At 34.9% G+C, this 14,866-nt stretch overlaps 1 protein-coding gene across 1 annotated transcript in view; it reads left to right on the top strand.

Moving 5' to 3' along the window:
• Nucleotides 1–3,544, top strand: part of col4a3 (collagen, type IV, alpha 3) — a 32,444-nt gene extending 28,900 nt beyond the window's left edge. Inside the window, exons 46-52 of the mRNA XM_016274253.1 lie at nt 159–284; nt 369–467; nt 937–1,131; nt 1,278–1,455; nt 1,594–1,708; nt 2,446–2,618; nt 2,810–3,544. Of these exons, the coding sequence (XP_016129739.1) occupies nt 159–284; nt 369–467; nt 937–1,131; nt 1,278–1,455; nt 1,594–1,708; nt 2,446–2,618; nt 2,810–2,876 (953 nt within the window). The 3' untranslated portion in view covers nt 2,877–3,544. The remainder of the gene's footprint in view (nt 1–158; nt 285–368; nt 468–936; nt 1,132–1,277; nt 1,456–1,593; nt 1,709–2,445; nt 2,619–2,809) is intronic.
• The last annotated feature ends 11,322 nt before the right edge of the window (nt 3,545–14,866 follow it).

Here is a 14,866-nt window from a genome sequence, read left to right as displayed (position 1 = left end):
AAAATTAAATAAATAAAAAATGCAAATGTGAGATAAAAAAAACAACACTTTACTGAGGAACGACAAACATTTTAGTCACAACATGGCCTTCTCCAGTGCCTAATCGTATTGTTTTATGAGTAAATATGAAAATTTTCCTACTCTTTGTGAATATTTAGGGCCTAAAGGGTGTGATGTTGTGGCTCAGGTCATGACTCTCCCAGGAGACCCTGGCTTCCCGGGACAAGTCGGGGGAAAAGGAGAACCAGGAGAACGAGGAACTCAAGGGCTACAAGGTCCAGAAGGTACAATGCCACAAACACAATGCTCTAATTTTCTCTGAAGTTTTATGATTCCATCTTATATTTGCATAATTACCCACCTTTTAGGAACACAAGGTCAAAGGGGAAGCAGAGGTGCAAATGGAGGTGTTGGACGAAAGGGGACACCTGGAACAAAGGGAGACACTGGCCTAAAAGGAACAAAAGGTAAGTCTTAACACTTAAAACACCAAGAAGGTTTTCTATTTGAACTATAGCTAATGATACATTACCATAAAATTACAAATAAAAAAGTTTTGGATCTGTAACAAATTTTTATAGAAGTCTCTTATTCTCAAATTTGTTTGATCAAAAATACAGTAAAACAGTAATAATGTGAATTTTTTTATTTTTGTACATAAATCACATTTTCCTTCAGAAATCACTGTAATTTGCTGACCTGATGCTCAAAAAACATTTCTTATTATTAGCACAGTTGAAAACAGCTTTGGTGCTTAATATTTTTCTGAAACCTTGATACGTTTTGTTTACTGACTTTGTTGAAAGGTACTATATATCAGATCATGTTTGCTCCATTAATGATCTTTTAAGAGAGTTTAATTTTTTAAAAAAAGTTCAGTTTTCAAAATACCAAGTGAAAAGGTTTGTGAAAAACAAACCTTGTTTGTCTCCTAAGGTTTTCCCGGTTTGTCAGGCGAAGTGGGTCCCAAGGGTTCACAAGGTTCACCTGGGACAAAAGACGGATTCCTTTTTACCAAGCATAGCCAGAAAACATCTGTACCAGCCTGTCCTCCTGGGTCAAAACGTGTGTACTTTGGATATTCACTTCTCTTCATCAATGGCAATAACCGCGGACATGGACAAGACCTAGGCATGAAACACAGACAGAACATTCATACGACAACTCATGCACAAACAGATGCACATAATGCAAATAGACATAGATGTGGGAACACGTTTACATATCAACAGTTATGAGCGCAGATTTTCACAGTCTGTGTATTTGTGTGTTTGTAGGAACTGTGGGAAGCTGTTTGCAAATGTTCTCCACCATGCCTTTCCTGGTGTGCAATCCCAACGACACATGTTACTATGCCTTTCGAAATGATTACTCCTATTGGCTGTCTACAGACACACCAATGTCTCCCAACATGGAATTGATATCTGGTGAATTGTTGGCTAATTATATCAGCAGGTAAATGCGGAGCATGTTTCCTCAGTAGTGCTTATATCATTTTGTTAATGAGGTGGTGTAAGTCAGTTTGTATTAAACTGTAAGACATCCGTGGATAGATAATATAAGTTCAACGGTCTTTCTCTCAATTCCTCAAAGATGTTCAGTATGTGAGGCACCAGCTAATGTAATAGCAGTTCACAGCCAGACCACAGAAATCCCAGAGTGCCCTAGAGGATGGCTTCCACTATGGAAAGGTTACTCCTTTGTAATGGTAAGAGGCAACTATTATTTACAAACTATGTCAATGTAGACATCTTGATAGCTTGAAAGGCATCTATAGATTAGTGTATTGTTGAAAGTAAAAAAAAAAAATTTATTTAGCACCTTGAGTTCGTATGATCTATGCAGAATAGCTGTTGGGTGAAGTTCAGTATTAAAATGAAAATGAAAGCTTGTACTTCAAAAAAGGTTTCAGGATTCACTCTAGTATTTTTTATAAATAGTAACAAACATTTTATTATTTTTTATTTTTGAAATATTGCACCAAAAATGGTTTGGGGTCGGTATTTTTTTTATTCAGCAAGGTCACAATAAGTTAGTCATTAGTGACAGTAAAGACTTTTCAAATAAACACTGTCCTCTTAAATTGAACAAAAATAAAAATCAGTTTCCACTAAAAAATATTAAGCAGCACAGCTGTTTTTTTTCCGGCATTGATAATAATAATAAATGTTTCATGAGCAGCAAATTGGTATATTAGTATAATTTCTGAAGCATCATGTGACACTGAAGCCTGGAGTAATGACTTCTGAAAATTTAATTTTACCATCACAGGAATAAATTATATTTAAAAATATATTAAAATAGCAAACAGTTAATATTATTTCACAATATTGCTGTTTCTACTGTATTTTTGATCAAATAAATGCAGCCTTGCTGAACATGTAAATGGTAACATAAGTATACATTCACAGTATATAACTGTGCATGTTCTGATTTATTCCTTAGCAAACGAGTGCAGGTGCAGAAGGTTCCGGACAGCCACTGATTTCTCCTGGATCCTGTTTGGAAGAATTCCGGAAGATTCCATTCATAGAGTGTCATGGCCGTGGCACCTGTAACTTCTATCCTGATTCCTTCAGCTTCTGGCTTGCATCACTTGATCCTAGCAGAATGTTCAGGTACAAGAATTTTGAAGATTGAAAATGTATTTTAATCCGATTTGACAATTTGATCTAGATGAAATAGAAGTAAACCTTTTTCCCTTAAAAGGAAAAACAAAACTATTTTCACAAATCAGATTTGATTTTAAAATAATATATTAAATAAACAACATTAGGAAACTTTATCCTTTTTTATTCTCATTCCTCAGTACTCCAATCCGCCAGACAGCAAGGCAGCAAGACATCAGCCGCTGTCAGGTCTGTATGAAGCAGTAGTTTTTAAGTCAGAGGTGACCTTGGTAAAAGACTTAAACTGACGAATGGAAGTTCATAGTTCTTCATGACTTGTGTAATGTCAGTAGGATCTGTGAAGTCACCCCTTAAGTGCTTCACCTCAAACTACTGGATATATAGTTCTCCCCCATGAGTGATTGTCATTATGTTTGCTGTGGTCCAGTTCAGGAACAGTTCACTCAGAAATTAAAATTTGCTAAAAATGTACCATTGGGCTTGACTGGGCTGCAGCCCATGGGCTCCACTTTTGGCCATTTACGTTTGTTTGATTTGTTCAGTTACTGTATATGCAAGTCTAAAGTCTAGCGCACGCAATGGCTAAATGAGCCAGCCGGGGCTAACAGTTTTCAACTACGACCCTCGAGGCCATAATCAAACAGCATGAACTGGTATTTATGATTATTTCACATAGAAGGACACGTATTGATCGCGTCTGCGCCGATTAGTTTGTTATCACATAGCTCACTTTGAACAGCTCCATTAAGCCTTTAGCCCAAAAGAGCGCACATATAGAAAGATAATGATAAATTTGTTTAATGTTCATGATGATTCTATATTATATTAATATTCCACTAAATTATGCAATCGGAAGAGTTTTGAGCGCTGTCTCACTGCCATCACACGTAGGGCAGAAATGTCATCAAAATGATTTAAAAAGATACAAATAACCATTTAATGAGTTTCTGTTTTCATAACATATAACATATGCCTATGATAGGACTTAGCTTATCACACAAACAAGAGTCCTGTTTTTTTCCCCAAAAAATATCCGGCCATCGCAAATGTACAATAAACTACAACTTACTGAGCTTTCAGACACAAAATTCTGTTTTGCTCCATTAGAAAGAAAATAGAATAAACAGCAGAACCGCTGCAACACAGTGTTTTGTTCCTCGGCGTTACACGGATCATAAATTATTCCATCAGGCTATAAGTGTCACAATCCGGTTCAGAAGATGATGAAGAAAAAGGTTCAAATGGGTATCCAAAAAGAAAAGGGTCTTTAATAAAACAAACGCAGATAATCCACATGCAAGAAGACAATGTAACAGTGTGTCTACACACAAGCAATACCAGACAGAAACTGAATGAAAAGGAGGAACTCAAATGATGAACAGGTGACGATTCATTAATTAGAAACCATAGTAACAAACAAGGAACGGGAAACTTGAACAAAGTAAAACAGGCCATAGTTACAACCAAAAGAAAACTAAACCAAAACAGGCAGTTTGTGACAATAAGTACAGTCAGTCATTTGCGAACCAAAGTCCCTTACGAATCAATTGATTCAACTCACTCATTAAGACAGTCACTTGCTTCCACCTACTGGCGGTTGTTTCATATTTTAAAAAAGTAGCTTATTTCATTTTTTGCAGTCATTTAATATTTCTACATTTAAATGCTATATTTTAACTTTACATAATTGATAGTAATTTCATTTGATTGTTAATAGCCAACATGTCTTTTTATTCGGATTGAATTTATTGATTAAATTAGAACCTGACATAAGAGGACACAGATACAACAATTTATATATTTTTAATACTAATACATCTCTGTCTTTTTTTTTTTTTTGTCAATGTTATTTCAAGGTTTTGATCTCTTAACTGAGAGAGTACATCTTGCTTATTGTATTATAATGACTATTTAATATTACATCTAAACTTTGACTGGCTAGACATGTTGCATATTAATAGTACTGTATATGAACCTCAAAGTATATTTTCATTTGTGTATTTTGTGTTGCTCCATAATGATGTTCTATTTGAGGTGCATTTGTAGTGTATAGGGCCCAAACATAACCTCAAGCCCAGGGGTCCCGGCCCCCCAAGTCCTGCCCAGCCCTCAAGCCAAGATGTAGATGAGTCTTAATCAGAACAGATTTGGAGTAATTGATCATTACATCACTTGCTCACCAATGGATCCTCTGCAGTGAATGGGTGCCGTCAGAATCCAAACAGCAGATCAAAACATCACAATAATCCACATGACTCCAGTCCATCAATTAATGTCTTGTGAAATGATGAGCTGCATGTTTGTGAGAAATCCATCATTAAGGTGTTTTAACTTAAAACTGTCTCTTCTGGCCAAGATACAAGCCTTAATCCATAATAACACTTTCTTCAGTGAAACGTTCCATCTCCTGTTGACTTCTCACACATTTGTTTAGATCTGTTTTGGACTGTTTTTGCTTGTAAATGGTTCTTCATCTGTGCATATTTCTGTCCTGATTCAGATGAGACAAATTTTTCACTGGAGAAAGCAATATTATGGATAGAGGACTCATATTTCAGCTGAAACAATGGTTTGAAGTTAAAAGCATCTTAATGATGGATGTTTATTATAAATATGCATCTTTTCGCTACACAAGATGTTAATTGATGGACTGGAGTTGTGTGGATTACTTGTAGATTGTGATGTTTGGACTCTCATTCTGACGGCACCCATTCACTGCAGATAAATGAGCAAACTCATCTATATCTCGAATGTTGAGGGTGAGTACATTTTTAGAAAGTTTTCATTTTGGGATGACCTATTCCTTTAATGAGTGGAATGATACAGTTATGGGTTAAGCAGTTGTTTCTTTTTTCAAACACTTTTCAGCCATTTAAAACTTTGACAAATTTAGTTGATTTTTGTTTTTTTTAACAAAACCAAACAAAATAATACTGTAGATTCCATTTAACAGAAGTTCTATGTTTTGGATTAGCTAAATCCAAGGTACCAGTCCAGTGTTTTTCACTTCAAAGGATTCTTCACCATTCTTTTCTTTTTCTTTTTCTTTGACATGTCCAGCACTTATTAATGTGTTTTTCTCTCAAATGTACTCATAATAGAATTTGGGGTGACTTCAGTTCAGCTACTTCTCATTACTAAACTGTTTTTCATTTGTAGTTAATTATGAATGACTTTTGTGTGTAGGAATAGCAGTAGTAGGCCATTAGAAAATCCTGGCTAGATTCAAGTGAGCATTGAGAAACAGGCTCTGTGAATAATAATTCGAGCTCAGAATGCTCATATTGAGCATAAACTGTGTATTATTAATTTGGTATTGAAAACAGAAACAAAATAGTTAATCTACACTCGAGTAATGCTACTGAAAAATAGTTTAGTAATTAAAGTCTAAATATTTTTGTCATTATTAATTGTTAACTAATACACTTGACATTAATGTCTTCCTTAGTAGCACTCTATAAACAAATATGTCAATGTTGCTAATTTAATAATCAAATAGTAATAAATAGCATAGAGTCTTCCAAGTTCCCAAATTTATTTTAAAACAAATACTTTAAGTAATTCCCTAAATATCATGAAATAAAATTCAGTAGTTCCCTGATTATGTATTTTGGATGTGTGTGCAATTGTCAGTGTAAGCCAGGTGTGCTTATCATTTAGACTATACATTTTCCACTTTAGTATACAAATACTTTACTATAGATCTACTTGCTATTAGGACTTTATTCAAGAAAGAATCAAAGTCTTGTTTCTTAGTGTACAAAACTGTTTGTACAAAGCTGTTTTTGGTGCTGAGGTTTTGCAGAGCATATTTAAGCTTGTTCATATTTAACACTGAATGGCTCAGAGTTAATGGTGCTATTTGTTAGATTACGAAAAAGGAAAAGAAACTTGAGAAACGTTGAGAGAGAGACAAAGTGTGTTTATGTGTAGTCATTATGTGAATTTACCAGACACTTATTATAGCATTGCATTAAGGAGCTTTCCCCATGACTCATATTCAGTTGTAATCAATTGTATACTGTAAACAGGAATTGTAATGAATTATTACATGTCAATGCCAATTCAACTGAGAAATCGGGAGTGTAGTCTTGACAACACTTCCTCTACAGAAAATATGAAAACTGTCATCATTGTATAATCTGCTTTATCGCAGATCTATTGCACTCAGTCAGGTGTATATTTCTTGTATTTTTCTGAACTAAACCACAGAAAGCAGAATTGGCTAAAATGTGATTCATGTGTCCATATGACTCACAAATACTGTGTTTCATAATTGCAACTAAAATCAGGATTGCACATGTTTAGTATAGAAATTAATTGTCTCTTTTTTTGACTGTTTAATAGCTCAAGAACTGTATCATAGAAAATCCTTTAATTGTTTTTGTCATAATAATAATAAAAAATAATAATAATGTGTATATTTTGAATATTTCTGTAGAAAATGTCTATGTATACTATAAGATCCCAATAACTTCTCAGTTCTCTTCTATACAGATTTTAATAGGCCAAATGCCCCCCCCCCCTTAAATACTCAATCAGGCCATAGATAAAGAATATTGTGTTTGGATTTGTAGTAACATTGTACTAATTGAATAAATAATCTTTTGAATATATACTCATGTTTATGTATATATATTTGGACTGTATATGTTATTATATATAAATATTAAGGATTTAAGGCATATATTTGTACCAAAATATTACCGAAAAATGCAATGTTGTTTTAATCACTGCATGTGCGTAACTTCTTTGTTTAATGTACTTTAAAATCCTTTTTTTCCCCCTAGGATGAGACAATATAGTTTAAATTGATATTGGGAACACAAAAAAAAAATTAATGACACAAATTGAGTTGCTGCCGCATGTTCTAAGTTGTCTTAAACATGCTTTTATAAGCACTACAAACTAAATCATAAACCTACTGCCCTACTGTTAAATGTGTGTGTCAAATGTTTAATATATGAATTCTACATTTTATGTAACCTGGTGTTGAATAATTTGGTCATGACTGCTTAAGGCTGACCACAAGATGTCAGGCCAGAGTCTCTTTTGAATACCTAATTCAAGTTTTTGTGTCACTTTTGCTATGCCAAACATTAGTTTATAAAATTCACTCTGTTTTTTCTATTAGGTGGTGACCTCATAGCAAAATAAATTGAATGTGACATTACAGTGACCGCACATTCAAAAACCCCAGTTCCACTTTTTCTAACTAAATGCTACAACCTGGGACTTAAAATAGTCAGAAATATAAATATATGAACAATTTTGGAAAGCTGTCTGTAAAAATTAAGGTTCTTTATTGGAATCTCTGGTTCCATAAAGAAGATCCGTATAACCTTTCCATTGCACAATTAATAGTGGAAAAAAGGTTCCTTAAATTATTAAAGTGTTCTTCATACTAAAAAAAAAAGGTTATTTTAAGAACTGTTTACTGAAAGGTTATTTCACTCTTAAAAATAAAGGTGCTTGAAAGGTTCTTCACAGCGATGCCATAGAGGAACCATTTTTGGTTCCACAAAGAACCATTAAGTCAAAGGTTCTTTAAAGAACCATCTCTTTCTTACCTTTTTATAATCTGAAGAACCTTCTTTCGCTACAAAGAACCTTTTGTGAAACAGAAAGGTTCTGCAGATGTTAAAGGTTCTTTATGGAACCATTCAGACGGAAAAGGTTCTTCTATGGCATCATGAAGCACCAGAACGTTGGGAAACCAAAAATGGTTCTTCTATGACATCTCTGTGAAAACCACCTTTTGAAAGCTTTACTTTTTAAGAGTATAGATGCAAAACTCACAAGCAGAGTTTTGGATGGTTGGCAAGGCATTGTTATGCTGTGGCTAGGGTGTTCTGGTTGGCTGCTAAGTGGTTACTTGCTAGCCAAAGTCAAAAAGGCCTACCACCATCATATTCTTCTAATAGTTCTTCTATGACATTGCTGTGAAAACCTTTTGGAATCTTTATTTTCAAGACTGCAGATGGTTGCTTGCTGGCAATTAAAAGAGCCCAATTCCTATAAATTATATTCTGGTTTCAAAATATGGTTTGAGGGGTTTAAGGTCCACGGGAAGTCGGACTCGTAACCCAAAGGTTGCGGGGTGGGGGGAGTGAATGTACAGCGCTCTCTCCCACCTTCAATACCACGACTGAGGTGCCCTTGAGCAAGGCACCGAACCCCCAACTGCTCCCCGGGCACCGCAGCATAAATGGCTGCCCACTGCTCCGGGTGTGTGTTCACTGCTGTGTGTGTGCACTTTGGATGGGTTAAATGCAGAGCACTAATTCCTAGTATGGGCCACCATACTTGGCCACATGTCACGTCACATATGAGCAAAAGTAACAATGTCTTCAACTGTAAAGATTTATTACGTTTGGGCTTTGTTTTCTAATCCATATCACAGCTGCCACTATATCTTTCATCAATGCTTTGAAAGTTAATTCAGAATTCACTAATAATTAAATTCATTCATTTATCTCTACAATGCAATGTTCCCAACAGCACAAACGCTTGTACTTCTTGAGTTAACACTTCAAGAAACACACATTAAACTCTTCATTCAGAATCAATTAAGTTTATAAAGGCTTTTATTCTTCGCTTCTGCCACGGCGTGTGTGCTTCAGAGCGACGGAGACGCACACCCAGGCATTTCTCTGTTGTATTTGTTTTAGATTAGCTGAACAAACCCGAATCCATTCAGTCTAATGCTTTTATTGTAGCCCCCATTGTCAAGTCGCAATTTGTTCATTTGTGTTATCTAAATGAGAGTGTTTCCCATTAGTGTGGGACCAGAAGAATCTAAATGCTTTATGACATCACAATCCGCTATCACCCAGCAACCTGGGCAGCTGTCAGTCAACCGTACGAGTGAAGGGAGAGTTTAAAAAGAGCGCTTGGGATTTCCGAGGGTCCAGAACCACAGCTACGAACAGACACTCCGTGAACGGAAGACTTTTTCAAGGTTTGAGATGAGACTGTGTGAGCTGCAGTGTTATTTGGCCCTGTTGGGTCTGTCCCTTATGCTATGTGGTCGCAGTGCAAATTCTCAGCTAGAACCGGACCTGGACTTCCGCCATCGCAGACTTATGCAGAGAGCAAGAGCGATTGGAGAGGCTACACAGGTGAGTCTCAAACGAACATTAACACGAAATCTGGGGCCTATATTTATCAGCTAGCATCTGCTTTTCCATTGTCTCACATGCAACTATAATAAATAATAAATAGTTCCTTCAAAATTTGTCATTTACTCACCCTCATATCACTCCAAACAGGTACAGACTGACATTTTTCTGCAGAACACAAAAGAAACATTTGAACTGTTTTTGTCAGTACATTCAAGGTCAATGGAGTCCACAAGATTGGACCCCATTGACTTTCATTGTATGGACAAAAAAAAAAAAAATCTAATATTTCCATGATCAACTTATCTGCCTCTTATTTATTATTGTTGTTGTGATACACTTTTAAAATTTTATATATATAATTTTATACATTAGTAGTTTCTAATTATATATTTTTTATTGAAAAGAGCTATAAGAGATATATTTAGCTCTTATAGCTAAAGAGGGGAATTATATTTTCATCTGGATAGGAAGGAAAGATTAGCAATACTAGGCCTATCTCTCTCATGCACACCCGCACAAAGATTTTCCATGTTATACCCTCATAATTGCCATCATCCAGCTAAAACAAAACACAAATATCCCACAATCCCTCTGTTATGAGGACAACAATAGGCCCAAAGCATGAATTGAGTGTATCTTCTCTGTCCACACAGCTCTAGCAAAGCCAGTGACGTGTCACGCTCTCTGAACAAAAGACTCATTACTGTCTTTCATGATCCCCTCAGCATGCAAAAATAAGTGAAGGAAAACTGGCACAGAGCCAGTTATTTCAATTCAAGTTATTTAACATGTTATTTCAATTCATTGCAGTGCAGCTTATATATGGAATTTTGTTACTTAACTATTTTTTATTTCAGTCTGGTTAGATGGAGATATACTGGCTACTGTGTCTTCAGCTGTCAATCAAACCAATTAGTCATGCCACATTGAATGTAATGAGTCATCATGTCAGCTGGACGATTTCTCTTTATCGGCTCTCACTGCCTGCCCACAACCAACTGTTATTTCTCATGGAGACATATTTAATTTTGTTTATGTTTAGTACAAATATTTGCAAATGTTGCAATGCGATGCTGCCAAACTGCTGTTAAGCTGATACAAAAGTCAAAAGCAATTTAAATAATATCGGCTTTTGAGAGACAGTTAAAAAAATTCTTTATACTACAATATAACCTGTTTTTATTTATTTTTTTCATTTAATTAAAATTTTAAATTAGATTGTGTTTTATTTTTATATGTGTTGTGAGGACAAAATTTGCCTGAAACTAAATCTTACAGAGCCTCCTCTGGAGGCTTAATTCATTTTTAGCATTTTATTAGGATAAAATACAATGTAAATAATATATAAAATAATTTTTAAAAATGATAAAGTTCATTAACCTAACTATAATCTGTTTACTGTTGCCAAACAGCATAATTTAATTATAAAATGCAGGTATATTTTTTCAGTTTAGGGTTAGTCTGTAATAATTTTTGTCTTTTAATTATTAATAATAATACAAATTATACATTTATTATTATTATTATTATTAAGAATAAAAATGGTAACTATTAATAATAATACTAATTAGTCTATTATTATTATTAGTAGTAATAGTATTATTATAATTATTATTATTATTAACCACTATATTTTATTATTATAATAGTAATATTTATTATTATTATTATTAATACTACTACTACTACTACTACTAATAATAAATAAGTCAATGGGAAAGATGGATGGATGGATGGATGGATAGATAGATAGATAGATAGATAGATAGATAGATAGATAGATAGATAGATAGATAGATAGATAGATAGATAGATAGATAGATAGATAATGGTAGTAATAATAATAATAATAACTGTTATAAACATAATATAAGTTTAAGTTATGTTCTCATTTAGATACATATTTTGATAAATGTGTGTAAGTGTGATTATGCACATGTGCATGGTCTTAAAATAATCATTATTCTGTGAACAACACAGGCAATCATCAAATAATTATTCAAACAACACAAATCACAATCACTCATCCATTTGAGAGAGAGACACAGCATGGCTTCCTAAACACAGTGGTGCGTGCGTTTGAGTGTTTATGTGTGCTTTAAGAAGACCAGCATGCTGTCTGCACACACTGAGATGGTCCATTAGCCTTTGAGGCCTTAAACACTCTCTACCATTCATCCCATTAAACTCCATTTAACATTCTTCCCACTGCTAGGCCACCTATCAAGATCTCTCTAGCATGTGTGCGTGTTGTGTATGGTTTCATATGCTCTGATGCTGATGGAAGCTGACTGAACTAATGACAGACAGTGGCTTGGTCAGAGGTCTATTACATCACACCCTGGCAACTAATACTGAGAATACACGACTGAACTCATGCACACACAGATTCTCTCAGGCCAAAACATTTAAAGGGTAGTTCAAAAGACCAACAATTTTATCATTATTTTCTGGTAAATTATTTCCAATTAATCAATTTGAATAAATAAAGTAGCCTATGTATTTATTGATGGATTCGTAGATATATGGAGGCTATATTAAAATATGGCTCGATTCGGACTGGTCTCCCTTCATGTTTTACATGTAGCCTAATAATAATAATAAAAATAATAATAATAATAATAAAGTCGTTTGTTTGTGAATCAATTTACACTGGTCGCACTGTATGGTTTTCTTTCACTAAAAAGGATCTAAGCTAAAAAGTCTCATAAGAGTAATTTCGTAAATATAGGACTACACAGGTTGCGTTGTATGTTTTTGAATTACTAAAAAGAACCGGCTCATTAGATTCATATGCTTGAGAATCAGACAACTCTAGCCATGTTGTGTTCAGGGGCGGACTTACCTATTAGGCAAAGGTAGGCGACCGCCTTGGGTCCCCAAAAGCCAAGGGTCCCCAAAAGCCAAGGGCCCCCTAAAATGCTTTTCATACAGGAGATGCACATTAAGCGCTGACACGCGAACAGTCGCTGATTATGGTGTTTATTACCACGACAACCGTCTGAATTGAACGTGCTTTTTGTGTATCCTGCTTGAAGGAGATGAAAATATTATGCATCTGAAGCTGTAATTAAATATTGAGAAACAGTGTGTATTATATGTTTATAATTGTTTTAAATGCCGCTTACTAATTTATGAGAAAGTATAGAGGACGCAGTTACTTTTTTGGTTGATATAATCGTTAGGTGTGTAAATGTGTAATTGCCTTTTCATTATTTTTTCAGTTTATTTAAATTTGTAGTTAAAATAACTAAAAATAAATGTATTTTAAAGTTTAGAATTAGACAGCCTTTGCACACAGGCTTATGCTGGTAACTCATCAGTGGACTTCCCACATCAATATAGGTTATATTTTTTCCACACTTTTCTCATTCTATATTTCTGACGTTCCAAAAGCGCCTCCTACTGGCAGAGAATGAATGTTCATTTTCAATAATCCAGTCTGTAGTTTTTGTTCAATGTGAAAATCCACCCACATAACCCCGTTTTAAATTAATATAATAATTTATAACTCTGACGTTCAATTGTGAGGTTTATCATTTTATAATTGATTTTGTTTTTGTGAAAACCTGTATCTCAACTGTAAATCAGTTGCTATTTCGTGGTCTACAACGTGAAAGAAAGCCATTATAACATGTACATGAAAAATGTAGAAACATTGGACACAACTATGGGGCACCATTGTGCAGCAGCAAGCATCACACAAAAAAAGGAACCTCAAGGTTGATCTAGGAAAATGTGTGCAAATGTATAGGGCCCCATTCCTATATTTTGTCTAGGGCCCCCAATTCACTAAATCCGCCCCTGGTTGTGTTTATATGTGTGTAGCACTGCAACTCAAAAAGATAAATCAGATAAAATATGATTTATTGGCGTGACGCTGAAGATTCATCAAAGGGCAGCGGTTACATCGGAGCAGGACACACTGGTACGTGGCTTTTATCTTAATTGTTGCGTGTTTTATCGGCATTACCGAAGAGAACTTCAATTATGCATCTTATTTGAAAGTTTTCTACCGCAGCAAAGTTCTAATGAGGTCCTGTATCTAATAAGAAAGTGTTCAGCGCAAGGCAGTAAAAAGCGTCGCCTTAGTCGTTTTACACCGACAATAAATTAACTTCATTACCAGCACACTGCACCATCAGCAGGGAAAGAACATTAGAGAAATGAGCCAGCACAAATATGTCCACTTCTGCCTCCAAATCCCCATTTAAACTCGCTTAAAGTTCTACCTCCTCAGTGACTCGTATAGAAAATTACTGTAGGATAAACCGAAGCAGACTGTACTCTCAACTGTTCAGCTGTAAGCTACAGCAATATGTTTTCCTCCATCATTAAACAACACTTTGGAGGACTCCTTTATTTTGTTGCGGTGTTTCTGTATAGAGAAAATGGGTAATTTGAGGGTCAGTAAGATATTTTTTGTGATGTGTTTTTTTTTCTATTTTTAATTAATTTGTGTATGCACAAGTTTTTGACAGATGTCTTTCTCAGATACTTTGCTGCTCTGGTGTAGACAAGTGATGAGCTTGATTAAGTGATGGCAACTGTTGTTTTCTCACACACTGATTCTGATACTTCTCTGATGCATTTTTTAAATAAATATTATCATGCCTGTGGGCGCATTTATGAAGATTAACATTATGAATGAATGCTTTGTTTTTGAACCACCAGTCCTCATTAATGATGCATCATAATGAAAATAGAATAAAATATTGATACATAAAACTGAACTATTTTACATGTGAAAGGAGTGAAATTATTTCCTTATGAAATGAACTCTTCATGAAGCCAATACTCAGGAACTCACACAAAATAGACGCCATGCAATAAAACAATCAAACTTATCTGGAGAAGAAATCTTCAAAGAGAGCAAACAACGCCTCTCCCCTCACCCATTTACGACCCCCTTCTCCCCCTGCCCGCTCTGCCTCTCCCTCTTTTCCCCCAAAAGGTTTCACTCAAAGTTCAGTAAGAATATGCATATCCCACATATCATGTATCTTGTGAAACTGTTGTTTTTCCCCTTCATGTTTGGTGTCATTTTAAAGGTCTTTGTGCGATTGGTAAATTGGTTTCAATTTCAAAGTAGTCATTTATATTATGAGAAAG

This window comes from Sinocyclocheilus grahami, unplaced genomic scaffold (genome assembly GCF_001515645.1).
Source record: "Sinocyclocheilus grahami isolate Dianchi unplaced genomic scaffold, SAMN03320097.WGS_v1.1 scaffold6.1, whole genome shotgun sequence".
Taxonomy (NCBI): Eukaryota; Metazoa; Chordata; class Actinopteri; order Cypriniformes; family Cyprinidae; genus Sinocyclocheilus; species Sinocyclocheilus grahami.
The sequence above is the reverse complement of the archived record's forward strand: the minus strand, read 5'-3'. Positions and strand labels throughout refer to the sequence as shown.